Source organism: Daktulosphaira vitifoliae, unplaced genomic scaffold (genome assembly GCF_025091365.1).
Source record: "Daktulosphaira vitifoliae isolate Bord-2020 unplaced genomic scaffold, ASM2509136v1 Scaffold_3, whole genome shotgun sequence".
In the NCBI taxonomy this organism is placed as follows: domain Eukaryota; kingdom Metazoa; phylum Arthropoda; class Insecta; order Hemiptera; family Phylloxeridae; genus Daktulosphaira; species Daktulosphaira vitifoliae.
The window spans coordinates 44,899,315-44,916,933 of record NW_026099574.1 but is presented as its reverse complement, the minus strand read 5'-3'; the positions used below and the strand labels follow the sequence as shown (position 1 = coordinate 44,916,933).

General features: G+C 27.4%; 1 protein-coding gene across 2 annotated transcripts in view; it reads left to right on the top strand.

The window, feature by feature from the left end:
* The first annotated feature begins 244 nt into the window (after window positions 1-244).
* LOC126901485 (potassium voltage-gated channel protein Shab) overlaps window positions 245-17,619 on the top strand; it is a 33,651-nt gene continuing 16,276 nt past the window's right edge. For both annotated transcript variants that reach the window (XM_050677953.1, XM_050677954.1), the window contains exons 1-3: window positions 245-555; window positions 10,780-11,307; window positions 12,156-12,440. In XM_050677953.1, the coding sequence (XP_050533910.1) occupies window positions 10,828-11,307; window positions 12,156-12,440 (765 nt within the window). In that variant the 5' untranslated portion in view covers window positions 245-555; window positions 10,780-10,827. The remainder of the gene's footprint in view (window positions 556-10,779; window positions 11,308-12,155; window positions 12,441-17,619) is intronic.

Genomic DNA, 17,619 nt, shown 5'->3' with positions numbered 1-17,619 from the left:
CCGTCAAAAAGTTTGCCTACCCAAAAAATTTAAATGGGGCTTTTGTATAAGACTACTGTAACGATAATGAAATATAAAATTGTGGTTGTTTAAGGTCGAATTTGATACATTTTTTACGTTATCGTTGTCAGCCGTGTTTGTTGTGTTCGATAACCCATAGATTCGACCGGGTCATGTTTGGTCATGCGCATTCCGCCATCTGGTGGAAAACCAACACAGTTTCTATAGTTTTTCGCCCAAATCGAACGTGCGCCCCAGTAATGCGGCCACATCCGTGTACATACTACTTATTTTCAACAGCTCCAACGACGAAAACAATAGAATGTGCGAGTGATTTTTATTTGACAATTTTATGTAACAATTCTTTATTATATTTTTGTATTCCAATTGGTGTTTAAGTTCCTTTTTATTAAATTGGACTGTCAAATTTTACTTGTGTCCTAACAAATACCGCGTTAATAAAACCAAGTATGTTAACGTCGCAGAATTATCTGGATTGGATATGCGTACTCTAAAGGTGACACTGAAACAAGAAAACTTAACGATATTAGCAAGGTAAACAAAGCGAATCAAAGTTGTACATATAACTACGTAAAAATGTTATTTAAAAGCGCTTGTTTTATTACTTATATTTAAAAAATCAGTTTTAATATTGTTTAATGTATCAATATTAAAAGGGGGTATTTGTGTACAGCACAATTTTGAAATATATATGTTAACTTGTAACGTGTATTCTACAAAGGTCGATGGTAACCTTTGAGTGTTACAAAAATAACTATAAAGACCACCACTGCAAAAATATTAGTAAATATCAACCATACATTCACTTTCTGGCATATTAACATTATTTAGCCAATAGAGAGCTTGACTTCTTTAACGAGCTATAATAAAAAAGCACAAAAACAATAATTTGTGGTTCACAAGACTATGTACTAACAAATTTACTGCCATTTTTGTTATTTTCGTGTATATTGTATGTAAATATTAAAAAATTCAACTTATTTAAAAAAATAGCTTACTGCATCTAAGAATTAGCTTACCTAATATTATGTAAAATTAACAACGTATTTTAAATTATAAAATACAATTTATAATCTTAATTTTGTTAAATTTGTATATATTTGTTACAAATATCATATAACTATATCAATAATGTACAATAATTATATATATATTAAAAAAAAATTAGATCTCAAATAATAGATCTAAAATTTAGTGTGTTCCTGAAATTTAACTTAAAAATAAAGAAAATTATGCGTAAAGCTTTGATAACAAAAGCAATTTTGTATCCAACAAGTCCGTACAACTAGTTAAAATCCACTCGGGATGTCAAAATCTCCCCTGTCATTAAATTATGCAAATCGAATTGTGGTATCCGATTTCCTCAATCCAATAAGTTGAGGTATGGGCTAAGATAAATAAACGACTGGGGTGACAAACAACTATATTAAAAAACTCGGATAGTAATTTAGCTGGTTCATTTAACGTTTTAAGTGAAAACAGAAGGCACAAATATGTATACGCATATAACTTGTTAAATAAATATTATTTCGTTACTAAAGTTATAAAATTATTAATTACAATTAAAAAAAAAATAGAACTCATAAATAGGGAAATATAGTAACAGATTTTTTTTTTTATTCATATAAATTATGTTCGATTATATTGGAGACCTAGCCGTATAACTGCGATAAAAATTTTTAAAGTAAGGATATTAAAAATGGATTAGTTAACACGCATTTTTTGACTCATTAACATTTAAACTCTTTAATACGTTAAAGCCGGCCTAGAGTAAAGATATATATTTCATCAAAGAATATAGAAAAGTTTTTAGACGTTAAAATCAATTTTTTGCTTATTTTATCCTTTTAAATACAATTTTAGTAGTAAATAAAATGTCAAAAAGTGGGCGTACACCATCAAGTACTGTCTGGATCCGTCACTGATAGGGTCAATATATCTCCTGAAACAGAATAATAGATGGTAATAATATTATGTTATTAAAAAATATAAGAAATATTTTTTAAAAAACAAATATAATATTTTACAGAGTATATTATCAATGATAATAAGAATACTGTACGGAATAGTGCTTAGAAATAATTATAATCGAATGATATACTCGTAAACATTGTCTGACGACCAAAAAATACATCTAATAGTACGATTTTAAATACAAATTATCGTGAAAAAATTAGTAAAATTCATAATATTTATCTGATATTTTAAACAAATGGTTTGATTATGTCCATCATTACCCTGTAATGATTATATGTCTGGTATATACCAGACATATGATTCAGAGTTATTTTATCTTAATTACACCAAAATTTGAAAAGAAATTACTCAATTCTTAGGGCTCAATTATGTTTTAATAGTACACTTAAAAAAGTTAAAAATAACCGATACTATAACTTGACAAATTTATCAGTACTGGCGTATGGGATGTGAAGTATGTCCCGATGGACTTCGAAGCTTTGAATAGACCCACAAATGAAGTTTATTACTAAAATAAAAATGCCAGATCTGAAATGTGTGAATGCAATTATATTATATGGTGATTATTTTATCATAAACCACTTATTTAATCAATAAATAAATTTATAATTGATAATTATTTCTTCTTTTAGCTACATTCAGTTTATCAATCACGGAGTATTTTTTATATATAACCCTTATATGTTACAAGGGTGTCAATTTTTTCTTTAATAAAAACATACATATTTAACTAGCTTATAAAATAAAAAATGATCTAATTAAGAAAATGATTGGTTGATAACAGTTTTTGACCTATTATTTGGTATGTTATAACTATTTTAAATATATAGTGCTGTGTGGTGTAGGTTAAGTTTTTTTTAATATTACGTATTAATTTGCCATGTTCTCTCTTCACTCTATATTTTAAATTATCAATAACTTCCGAATAACTCTATAAAAAGTTTTTTCGACCAGTTATTTTCTTAAGTAAATAATTTATTATTTAAAATTAAAACGATATTATAATTTTTTTTTAATTATATAATTTATTATTTTATTAGCCAGTTAAATATGTAAGTTTCCACTTAAAATAAGGCTTATGGGATGATTTATAATAAAAGCTTAATAATTAATAAACCCAGAATTATATAAAATTAAAAAATTCCCAAAATAATTTTCTTAACATAAATACTATTTTAAGAGAAATCAAGAATAACTCTTTATAAAATTGATAACAAAGCAAAGGTACTCAACAAATGTCTTCATTACATAAACTAAATTAGTAATTAAAGTTCTGAATACCACTTTAAAGCAAGACTTGAAAACGATATAAAATATTTCGATTTTGTTTACTGTTTCTAATTCATTAATATTAATATTAATACATCAATATTCTAATATTTACTGCTTATAATACAAAAAATTAAACATGATTAACAGATTTGGATCGAAGCGTTTTTTATGATAGTGATTTTAATCACTCTCGGATATCACGTATACTTGTTCCAACTATGCTACGTTTGAGTTGTAACTAACCTTTTATATTATTATAATAATTTAAATAACTAATTTTTAATTATTTTTTGGTATAAACAGTTGTATAAATAATTCATAGTCCACAAATTAAATTATAATTTGATAAACTGTTTAAAGTTCTATTAATTGAACAAAATTCTCAATCTGCGTGATGTGACATTCAAGAACGAGCGTCTTTCGCGATGTCCTCTTGCACTCAAGTAAAAACATAAATAATTGACACACGAATTTCTTTACACCTTTCCACGGTACACTTATTAATTGTTTGTTTTAAGGAATTCTCGTTGTTTCGTAATTACATATATGGATTTAAGAATTATTAACAAACTGTATCAAACGCCTTCGGTGTTCCATTTGAACAGCAAGTTTATGTCAATTACAAATGATTCTTGTCAACAAATAGACCTTGTGCATCGATTACCTCCAATAACTTATTCTATTAAGTTATAATTGCTGACGTAAAAGTATACTTGTAGAATAGTTCAATTTTTAATTTAAACTTTTTAATTAGTGTATATTACTTGATTTCACTGTGAAATCTATATTTTATTTTTTTCCCTTTTAGTAGTATGTGCTTATTTTTTTTAAGTAAAAAAAAACTGCGCTTGTCGAATATAAAAAAATTTATTGTCATATTTTATTAAATGAATTTTAAGCGTGACTTACCTACATATATTTAAAAAATAGAATTCGTTAAATAAAAATTTATCAAAAAATATATAATGTTAGCCTTTAGTTTTTGTAGGCATTAGTCATGCACTGTCTAGACATTTTCATTAAATCAATATTTTAGACTTCTGTAAATACATATTTTACATTGATTTGTGGCTCCTATCCAATTTGACCCAATTGGGGTTACAGAATATTTATAATGTGTTAAAGTCGCACTTTTCATTATTTTATTATCAAGCATTATTATTTTAGCCCCAAATTCACTAGTTATAAATAACCCGAAGGAAATCCAAACAGGAATCTTAAATAATAAATAATTTATCATAAAAATTAGGAGAAATAGAACAAAATATTGTGAAAAACTTATTTTCCCCTTCCTAAAACTTCTTAGACCCTTATCGTAATAAGGGACTAGAAAGATTATATAAATAATAATAAAAAAAATGAAAAAAATAGTATCATAATAAAAAAAAAATAATTTTTAATAATTGCTTATAATAAAATGTTTCGTTGATAAATTCCTTATGTTATACACAAAATTGTACAAAACTCGATTCCTCTTTTAATCTACAAACGACCATGTCGTATTTTACAAATTTTTTTTTTTTTTTGGGGAGGGGTTATAATATAAAAACCATCTCTTTCATACATCATGAAACTATATATATTTTTAAATCTGAATTTCCGTTATATTTTGATATTAAGGTTAACTACTGGACCGGTCGGAAAATTAATTGTACCAATTAATTCGCTGGGCAGAATTTATTTTGTCAATCAGATACTAGCAATAATTAATAATAATAAGCTAATAACTAATTACAATCTTCGTTAGTTATTTTAATATACAAAATTTATGTATATGAATTTTGTATGTTGACAGAGTTCTTTGTACTAAACGTGCACCCACTGGAGTCTTGCTATTAATATGTCAGCCATTGGTTAAATATGCATCCTATCTATGACATAGGGAGTACAAATTCCACCAAGTTTCGATGGGCTGTTGACAGCCTGTCGCTGTTCATTTCTTAACGCCTTAGCATATTTTTAACAGTACAAAAGTGTTACTTGCTTTTCTGATATTCTTTTCTTTTTTTTCCAGACCTTGTCATTCTTGTAATTACGCATCCCTGTTGTGTATCAATTTATATCTAATTGTTAAAAATTGATTCGTATACATAGCTCAAAATTGTTATTAAACTGTTACTTGAGTAATTGACAAAACGGGCACGACCTATTATACACAATATACAATTATTGTCCACTACATTTCTATACTTTGGGTCACTTTATTACCTATCACTATACTACTCCACATTTGGAGTTGTGTCAATATGAGAAAAGGGCTGTATAGTTAAGTCGGTAACGCGTCAATGTCTGATGTGCAATGTTTAGGGTTAGACACTCGATTACGGGCAACTCCCTTTGCTGAATGAGAGATCAGTTCAGTAATTGGAGTAAGCTTCTCTTTCTCAAATGATGAACTAACCACTCATCCCATAGTTAAGGAACCTCTTTTTGGGGGAGGCCTTATGGTCCTTAATGAGCTGTAAAAATTAATGAGCGTTGAAAAAAAAGTTAATGCATGAATATCATCAATGAATTAAAAAATAATATGGTTTTATTTTTTATTAAAAAAGATTTTTAAGCTTGCTTACTTTTAATTAAATAAATTATTGTTTTGGTCTTTCGAATGACGAAAGGCGAAGTGAGATTGTCGATATGGGTAGTTAATGCACCACAGGTGGCCAGTAGTGAATTCAGTTGACTTTTTACGATGCCAGATTCTAGCTATAAAGCCAATTTGTTCCTCCGTTCATATAAAGTCTATCCATCAAAACAATACTCACTGTATGTAGTATGATAAAATAAAATGACGTATGGATCAAAAAGACAATAGCAGGAGACTAACTTAATCAAATATTATCCAATGAAATATACAAGTATACAAGTATCATCAATTAAAACAAGTTTTTTTTAATAAAAACTGTTGTAAATGTTTAAAAAGTAAATACTTGATTATATTGATTCGTAAAAGTTTCAATATGTTTTTAGAGTTATACTAAATAATATTATTTTTAATTATCAAGATTTTTTTTGTCAATTCTTAAATTTTATTTATTTTAAGTAAAAATAATTATTATATTTATAACTTTCAATACACAATATTATTATAGCTCGACAATTATCTCTTATTACTGCTATTATTTTTAAAAGATTAGTATGTAGAAATAGTACAACAAATTTTGAAAGTAAATAAGAATTGATCTCGAGACGAAAGAAAACAAAGAAAAACAAAAGAAACTTAACGAATTAATTTTAAATAAAATTCAAAGTAAATAGCAAATTATATTATCAGTGAATATAAAATAAAATAACCATTTTTAATGCCAGTAATAATTTAACTTTGAAAATGTTGACGCTGATTACGAATCTGACCTCAGATTAGTTCTATAATTTCTAGTTATTAAGATGACTAAATAAACTGCTAATTTCTAAAAATCCAAAATATACGTGATAAAATTATGACAAAAAAATTTCTACCAATGTACAGTTATTTTATACTCAATGTGTTCCCAACATTTTATTAATGATTTGAATGAATGTTTCCCATGTTTTTCACTGCGTTAAATTCTTAGACTAAAAAAAAACTAGAATCATTTATAACCAATCTGATTTTAGGACTATCCATAATTCCAGTTTTCAATTTTTCAGAAGTAACTCCTGGAATTTATATAATAGTGAAAAATCAACCCGAACTAAAATACCGCGTAGCTAATGAGTGGAAATAAAATAATTTTTTTTTTGTTCGACTAAAATTTCACAGATGTCATTACTTTAACCAACAATCGTGTTTTCTGCCATTTTTTTTTGCCTAGTGATCTTGTTTAACTCTGTTATCCTTCAAGCACAAAAAACAAGAATATTTTGTAATGCCTCCTTACTAATCGTTTGGTTAGCAAAAATTTCCTCAAATTTGTTAAGGCTTTTTTTTGCTCATTATTTATTATTTAGGTATTTTTTGACAAAATTACGAACATTCGTGGGACAAGTATGTCTCACTGTATACTAGTCATCTTATCCGCAGATTGTGAATATGTGTATAGGGTCCACTAAACACTAATACAAATTTATTCCAAAATGTTGAACTAATGTTACTATGAGGCTAATTTCAGTATGAGCGTCAAAATTGCATTCAAAATCAGTTAAAATATTTCCGATAAGATGTGAGTTGGCCAGTTGGACGCATATTAAATATCCGCAGATATTTCATTTGCAATACATATGATTTATGTAATTATGTAATTATGTATTATTTATTATATGTATGTAATAACGACCATAAAAATATAATACAATAATGATTATGCAATAAAAATTATTACGTTAGTACAGTAGATACAAATTTAAGTTGTAATCAGATTTCATACTTTGTATTAAAAAGCTTTATTTTTATTATCTTTAGAACATATTATTGTTCATGAACATTTGCGTTTATTATTATTTCAGAGTAAAATTATCCAATAAAATATTATTGTGTTTATTTCAAACACTCTGTGTTATTGCCAAACGTAAGAAAATAAATATATCATGTCAAATATTTTGTTTTTGGTTATGAATGATTTATTTAGAGGTGTCTATTAAAGAAAATTCTTATATTTCTTACTTCATTTAATTTGACAGATTAGTAACTCTATTAGGTATAAATTATTTATTTGAAAAATGAAAAACATTTTTTATTCTCTGAATAAAAATTATTTGTAACTCTAGACGGACATTCGGTAAAATATTTAGAGGGTATACAATAATCTTAACCCGTAATTAATACAGTGAAAAAATACAACGTTGCTGGTACAGAGCGGTGATACAACCCCATTATTCGATAACGATATTTAGACCTATTTAGTTATATAAATATTTGGATATCAAAATTACAGACATAAAATTAATAAATAAAATAAAATAAATACCTACAGAGGTATATCCAAATATAATGCAACAGTGTGTGATACCGCATTGTACCAGTTTCGGGATAAATAATGAAATTTTAATTAAAAGTTACGATGAAAAACACTTGATAAATATGTTAATTTATTATTAATGAAAATAAAAATTACTTATTATTCATGTGTCAAATTATTTTATATAAATAATTTTTTATTGTATTATTAGAAATTAAAAGTAAAATAAATTCTTAAAAAAAGCTTAACATACCCAGATACCAATCTACTGTAAAAATTCGAGTGAAACACATTTTATTAAACAAATAAAAGTATTTTTATTAATCTAAAAGACATATACTTAATGTACTTGCTCTTTAATACGATCGATATGAATATACATATAGATGTGATAAAAAAATATTAATAGTTCCATAATGCTTAAGTCACTTATTTTATTAATTTTGCTTAACGTTAAAATTAATTTTGTGAAATAATATAATAATACAATTTTACTGTATTACATTTTTTTCTTCTAATAAAGTGTTACGTGTTTTTAATCTCACACAAAATGAAGTTACTAATTAAAAACATTTTAGTTTTAAACCCACATAATTTACTGTTGTCATTTGGTTTACTATGTCAGCAGTGATATATACTTTAACATAGATATAGCAATGGGCTTACAATAGAGTACTTTTTTTTATAGAAATAGAGTTAAATAATATAATTATTATGTTCTAATATGATATTTTGTAACATATAACTACTTAGATAATCAAATAAAGTTAAATTTTTAACGCTGTTTATTTATGAGTGGATTTGCGGTTTAGAACTGATAGAAATTATAATAATGCGTTTACTTGAAATTCTTATCCTTTGTTTTGAATTTAATAGGTCTTAGAATATAATTGATATTAAATATTAATTATATTTTAATGTCCTTTGAGTAAGTAATTTAATTTTTAAAAGAGAGAAGAACGTGTACAATTTGATGGAACCAAACTCTTATAAGATGGCAAGCAATAGCCATGTCATCTCTTTCACAAGAAATTGATTTTTTAAATACTTTAATAATTTTATTTAATAGATTAATATATTACTTAATTATTTATGACTTGGCACTTTATTTTACCGTCGAACTTTTATCCAGAGAAATGATAATAAAGTTATCTTAAAAATAATAATATAACTAATTTTGATTAGGGGGATATATAATATTCAACTTTTAATATATTCATATAATACGATCCAATTTGCTACTCGGTCGCTTCAACTGATGTTTGATTCAGCCAACTGATGAATACCGAAATATAATACTTATTACATCGAAATTAATATCGCTGTTAAATGCTAAATCAATACTAACTCCACTAGAGCCGTTGATGGTAAAACAATCCAAGTGGCTGCCGAAAACCGAATTAGGCTTGTAAATTTCACATAATTTCCCAATGGCACAAAATACAACTGCACTTTTTTACACTAGACGATTTGATGCGCACAATATCATTCTTATACGACAACAATGTAAGTCACTAACCTGTGTCATCACTGCTGGTTGCTGTAAAGGCTGGCGACGAGACGGCTGATAAGAGTCGGTCAACAGCTGTTCACGCGTACCTTATTTAACATACCATGTTTTAAGTTGATATAATTTTATCGTTAAGTTATAAAATGATAAATTAGATGAACTACTGAGTTCAAAAGGGGATATGTTACAAAAAGTATATTTTACAAGAGATACAAAAAACTATTTACAATGAACTTGACATGACTTTTTTCTGGACTCAACAATTATACAAAAAATATATATATACACCCTTAAGAGGACGCCGTACAGGTGAACAAACAATTCTTAAAATCCTATTAGCTTTTAATTTAGGTAACTGTAAGTGAGGTACAACACTTTTCATTGGGGGCGTCCACATGAAAATGACAAAAACTTCATTTATTGCATAAAAATTATTTTGCGCAGGACAACTTTTATCAAGTTGTTTGACACCACATTTTTCGATTTTTTTATCAAATTATAAAGAAAAAATGATTCTAAAGTTATTTCTTGAATATTAAAACTATAATACTATTGAATTTTACCAAAATTTTCTAGTGAATATAAAATACTAGAAATAATGTAAACAAAAAATAAAAACGCTAGATTACAGATAATTTTCTCATCAATAATGTGTAAAAAATTTAGGACTCTCATATAAATGCATATTAAATAAAGTTTTGTAGCGTTAATATGTTTATTCTTTGTATTGTGTCCTATAGTAACAATTGCAATTAAGACAGTTGGAATATTCGGTTAACCCAACTATTTATTTATTTATTCCTACTGTTACTTTTGTTGTCTCTATATTAATCGACATTTTCCTAATATATTTAACTTGATTTTTTTCTTTAAAACGTGTTTTCTTTTAACATCCACTAGTTTTTCGCGTTCGGCATCAGATGACGTGGTAAAAAAAAATTATCAAAAATTGAACATTTATGAACTCGACTTAACAGATGCTTTTGCTGATAAAAAATGAACGTATATTTTTTAATAGTTTGAAATTTTCAAGAAAATTAAAAGATTACAAGTTATTTTTCAATAAATTTGTATTAATTATACTATAAAATATTACTTATGTATAACGATTTTGTTTGTTTGTAGACCAATGGGTGGCAGGAGATTGATGGTTGACTGCCCGGTGTCCGGTTGATGGCCGCGGAACGCGAAGCGGACACCGGAATCGAAAACAATGGCTGTGGCGGCCCATGTATTCCGCCGATCGGCGCGGTCGTTCAATGGACTGCTGCGGCCGCCTCTGCCACAGCTCACCCGGACAGTCAAAAAGAAATCAGGTTCCCTGCCAAGACACCATCACAACCGGGTCCGACGACGGCGACGTCGTCGCAAGCAAAAGATCTTCAACGTCGGCTACACAGCCGTTCGTTGTCTTCGTTGCCCCCTGAACCTTTTATGATCATGCGGTCGAAAGCCCTTAATCGAAGAGTGTGCATCAATGTCGGTGGTGTGAAACACGAAATACTGTGGCGAACACTAGAACGACTGCCGCACACTCGATTGGGCCGACTGCGTGATTGTAATACACATGAAGCTATTGCTGAGCTTTGCGATGACTATTCACTGGCGGACAACGAGTATTTCTTCGACAGACATCCAAAATCATTTAGCTCGGTAATTTAATTAACGAATATTTTGTTTAAACTTGTTTTGCTATGAAATATCATTTTTATTATCTGCCTCTACAAAGCCGATTTGTACATAAGCAGAGGCTTACACGGAGATAGGAATCTTTAGCTCATGTATATGTGTAATTAATACATCTGTCATTAATGCATAATTATCTTAATATCATTTTAGCGTTATAAGAGTTGGTCATCAATCTAGTCCTATCAAAATCTAGGCCTATCAGCGCCGACAATTTGAAAACACTTCATCAATTTCAAAAAATATCTCAAAATTACGCTACCGTAAACATTTTAAAATTACTATAAATTTCTTTAGACATTTTATTTAAAAAACACTGATCAAAGTGAAATTTCAATATAGTATACTATAAATGATATATATTATTAAATTGATATATAATAAATACTATATTGTCAAATGAAAATCCAATGAGAAACTTAGTACAGAAAAGGTTTAAAACGACCATCCACCCGAAATGTAAATATAAAACATTAGTTTTTCACCATTTCTCGTATTTTCATTTAAAGATTGACAAAAGTATTAAAATTAACTATGAATAGTATAGTAAATATTTCGTTTGTTTTTTTATTAGTATATTCTTAGTAAGTATCCGACAAATGTATAATAATGGATCGGCATGATGGTGAAAAGTTATTAATTTTACAGCGTTTAATTTTTATTGTTATACTATGATGAATAATAATAATAAAATATTATTTTGACATTTTGAATGTATCAACCGTAATCGGCTTTCAAATTTCATTTCAATTAAAAATTTTTGCTAGGGATAAATTTTCATAATTATACTTAAAATTCGTTTATGCCATTTTCAGGTGCTTAATTTCTACAGAACTGGAAAATTACATTTAGTAGACGAAATGTGTGTACTTGCCTTCAGCGATGACTTGGAGTATTGGGGTGTGGACGAACTTTACTTGGAATCGTGTTGTCAACACAAATACCATCAGCGAAAAGAGCACGTGCACGAAGAAATGCGAAAAGAAGCCGAATCACTGCGTCAAAGGGACGAGGAGGAATTTGGCGAGGGGAAATGTGCGCAATATCAGAAAATGCTTTGGGATTTGTTAGAAAAACCTACAACGAGCATAGCTGCGAGGGTAAGTCTTCGATGTTAAGTCCGTCAACGGTCAGCTTGACCGCATGCGGCACGTCTTCACGTATTTGTTTTTATTTATGTTCAAATAGATACATGCGTGCTTTTTTTTTTAAATTTAATAATAAGCAAACTTTTAATTATGTTGTTCATCACGTTGCCGGAAAGAATTTAAAATATATTTGTACCAGCAACTTTTTTTATGATTTCGTTTGATATTTGTTTATCTTTGTTGTTTTCTTAACGAGTGTGTTGACAGGGAATTAATTATGCACGAGCTGCTTTTTTGTACTATTAAAAAACACTTTTGTTTTTTAACACCGGCGTACAACACTACTTTATCGACATCCGCATCCTACTGATATAATTTACTAGTAAATAGAACTCGGCAAATTTAAATGAAAAATTATTGTACAAGTTTGGTGTGTGGAATGAGTTTGTTCGCGATGGACGTGTTCGTCGTAGAAGTCAACAGAAGACGCCAATCATTTTAAATCAAACTGGACAATAAGAAAATAATCATTCGTTTAAAAATAAAAAGTGTGTTCTTAAGGAATGTTAATGTCTAAAGGTCGTTTGAGGCTCGTATCGGCGCCGGTATAGCCGTCCGTTTAATGTGACTGACTTACCGGCCCCGGGACCGGTCTTTACTACCTATTGGACTTGCGCGTTTATACACTTACACATAAATGAATGCGAGTGACTGTGTTTGATTATTTGTAATTATTTTGATTTTATTGGCCGTGGACTGCTTTCTATATTTTGTGAATTTCGCTTTTGATTTTGTTTATTTAGTGAATAAGATCTCTCCCTCTACACTTAGTGGCTGCTAACCGACTTTGTCATTAACATGTCACCCGATCTAAGTTGAAACAAAAACTTTGGCTTTGAACTGTTATCCCAAACAAATTAACTAGTGTTCTTTAACACGCAAACTACGACCGCGTTACGCATTCTAATTAAACCATCATTTGCGTAACAACCATAATAAATGCAAACATAACCTACAAACATAAATTCACTCTGAATTACATATTGTATGCAATATTGTGTGTTGTGAAATTTTCTGAAGTAACTATTCTGAAAATTCCATTCTATTCCCACCAATTTGCGTGACACAATCTCATTTGGTTAAACATAAATAAAACTGTTTTTGACTTTAGATTTCTTTGTCCCTCTACTTTACCATTTGTCTTTATTGGCTGATAAAGATGATTCATCTGAAAATCAATGACATATAAAAAGAGTTATTTATTCTAAAGAGTAATTTTTTAACTATAACTCATGCAATATCTTTAAAAGTATAAAACATAAAATCATGTTTTCTTTGCAAAAGTTAATAATATCCTACGTTTTATAATTATCAAAGAAAAATATGGTCTTACCACTTTTATCCTCCTAAAATTGTGTCCACTTTTGTTTTTTTAATAGAAATATGTCTTTGACCGGTTTACAAATAAGATAATGATCTAGTTGTAGTATAAATGATCGATCAATAACAAATTTTATACCAGTACTTTAAAAAATATTAGCATTTTCATATCAGAGCGGTAGGAGTAGTAAGATTCACAAATGACAAGAAGTAAAAATAAACAGATCTGCGCTTTACCTTTACTCTTTATACTAAAGTGTTAATAACTTCTAAACGCTAGTTTAAAAGTTGTTAACTACCTGTCATTTTGTTCCTTAGATCATTTTCTTATCTTTTATCAGATTAAACATACGGTGTGTACCACTATGTTTTAACAAAACTAATAACTTTTGATCCAGAGAATATTATTCGTAACTTATTTTTAACAATTTCTACAGTTTGAACTTAATTAAAAGCATATTAGCTTCGATGTTAATTTTACCATGATGTTTTTTTTTTTTTTTTTATGTCTGTTGCCACTTTTTCTCAGCTCTCACTGGACCGATTTCTTTCAACAATACGTCAAAAGATCACAAATCGTATCTAGTTGAAGAAATTACCCTTAAAAGTTGAAAAAAATTTTCCCTCGTTCCCCGCAAATGGGGGAAATACCCAAAAAAATTACAAATTTAAAAATCGGTAAATTTTGTCATTTTTTTCACTTTTTTTTCTTAAAACTTCCATAACTTTTTCAAAAATAAACAAATCAACATAATTATTTTTTATACTAAAACCTTAGATATTTCTCTTTCATTTGATATCATTTTTTTGAAAATCTAACACTTAACTTGCTCATTGGGGGGGATTTAAAATAGCAACTTTTTTACAAAAACTAACTTTTTCAACTTAACTTTTGAAAATGTTCCGGAAATACTGCGTCCTTTAAACATATATCAAATTAAAGCTTATTTTATGTACTATAAAATAAAAATAAAAAATTTGTCCCGACACCTTATCTACTATGTGCAAATTGCTGTCGAAATTTAAAAAAAAAATGTAATATTTGCGATAAAAATCACCTTCTATTTTTTTTTTGAAAATCTAACACTTATTCTGCTAACAAAGGGGATTTAAAATAGCAACTTTTTTACAAAAACTAACGCAAATGCGTAAATGGCTACCGTATTCAAAAATATGCTATTTTTCTATTAAAATTCTAGGTTTTGTATTTTATTTTATTTTTAAATATCTTATTAGGAGAATACATGGTGAAAATAGCTACCGTATTTAAAAATATGCTATAATTGTGTTAAAATTCTTGGTTTTGTATTTTATTTTATTATAAGGGGATTACACTGATTTTCATAAATATTATATCAATCTAAATGACATAGTATAAAAAATTAATCATATTTAAATTTTTTTCTTTCTTTGAAGTCGAGAAAAATAACTTAAAATTTGAACTAGCTAAATTTCCATTTTTATTAAGTGACGAATGAGACGTACGGTTTTTGAGACGGTAACACTTGGGTCTTTCACGACTGTGGCACTGAATTTTTTTTTAATTCTTTTTGAGTTAAAAAAAAATGTTTAACTCATTTGATTTTTATCTCATTTAGTTTCAATAACTTCAATAATTATCAAGGATTCCATTACTGTAGTCTCCTCTCGTGAGAAGAAATTAATATTAATATTATTTTACTATGTGGTTTTTTTTTTGTAGCTATCATTTATTTTCTCAGCTCTCAATTGACCTACTTTTTTGACAAGTTTTTTTTTTTAAATTAAACACTATCTACAGATTTTTTATTTGTCTCTAGTAAGACAAAAAAAAATTGTTTTATTTATTATTAATATTTTTTTTTACCTTCAAAATAGCTCTCTTCTTACAAAAAATATTGATTGGCTGATAAAGACTTAAGGATACGTACTTATTGATAAGAAGAATTTTTACACAGAGTAGATATGTAACGCAGTATACATATACGAGCTATATCCACCCGCACTATATAAATTTATAGTGGGTAAATAACCTATTCTATACTCCCTTCTATCCTAAAATTGTTATCAACTTTTTTTTATGAAAAAATGGCTAAAAAAATAGGTATTTAAAAATGTTGTAAAAATCAAACATGAAATTAAAACATATTATTTTTTATTTTTTCTTATTAAAGACAAATAATAAAAAATATCCTTTAACAAAGTTCAAAACTATGAAAATTATTTAAAAAAAAACGCAAAAATTTTAGTTGGATCAAAATTAATTAGATTTTCTAAGACATCAAAGACATTTTTTATGTTTCCATTTAAAAATTTTATTGCTTATACTTATAATATATATAGTGTTCAGTAAGTAAGAAAACAGGTCAATTGTTATAAACAACGAGAACACAAGAATTCCGTTTCATTACTTACTGAACACTATGTATTACTATACTTTTAAAGACAATGATTGTTAAACAATCACCTTGATTTGTTGAATTTATGATAAAAATTAATAGTGTTAAATAGATAGATAATCATAATTATCAATTTTTAATTGACAAATGTCAATTTTATTTAATCGTCTTTACTTATTTATATAATCTTCTTAAAATAATAATTCCAAATTTTGTTCATCCTTAATATTTTTAGTTATATTATAATAACTTAAGGCCATGATTATAGATGGAATGATTATATATGATTTACACAACAATCTGTACAACCCTACAGTACATACAGTGAATTTTACTGTTAAAATAACATTAAAACTTACTGTATATTAGTTATCTTCGCTGTCTAATGACTTAAAAAATCACTTATTGAAATGTGATAATAAGCGCCAATTATCACGATTCCTTATAGAATTCTGTCTATATCACACGCCATAAAATTGTTACAAACAGATATATTCTTTTATTATTAGACAAACGATGATTTGTTTCATATTTATAAACATTAAGTTTTTATTTTATTTTTCCCTTGTAATTTATAATAGTATCAAATTATATTTTTTAATAAGCAACATACGTAGTGGATGACAACTTTTGATCGACTCAATTAATTATTATTAATTTGTCATTTACTTAATTAGATCATATTTAATTTTATTAACCAGTTAATGTTACAATAAAAATAGAAACAGTGTGGCCGAGTCGGTAACGCGACAATGTTTGACGCACACTGCCTCGGGTTCGAAACTTGGACACGGACGGCTTCATTTGCTGAACGAGAGATCAGTAATTGGAGTAATTGGTAATTGGAGTCGCCATTCCTCTCTCCGGCGACGGACTAACCACACGTCTTGGAGTATAAATGGTTAAGAAATCTCCTCCTTTGGGGAGACTTCTATAGCCCTTAATGAGCTGATAAAGCGATAAAAAAACAATAAAAATAAATAAAGTTGTTAATTTTTAATTACATTAATATCTTGTAAGGTACAAGGGACTAATTTTGAATAAAAACTTAATAATTAATAAATTCAAAATTATATAAAATAAAAAAATTTCAAAAACAATTTTCTTAATATAATTGTTATTTTAAGAGAATTCTAGTGGTTAATATTAAAATATTACTCTGTATAAAATTCAAAGGCAAAGGAACTCAATAAATTACTTCATTATATTAACTAAAATAGTATTAAGTTAATTCGCTAAGTCCTGAATACCACTTTACAGCTGGGCTTGAAACCGATAAAAAATATTTAGGTCATTATTTCAATTTATAAATGGTTTTTATTTATTTTCAGTATTCATATAGATTTCAACCACAATTTTGAGGATTTATTATTTCATTTTTGGTATAACACCATTTTAAGACTTTTCAAAGGTGTATATAAAATTTTATATAA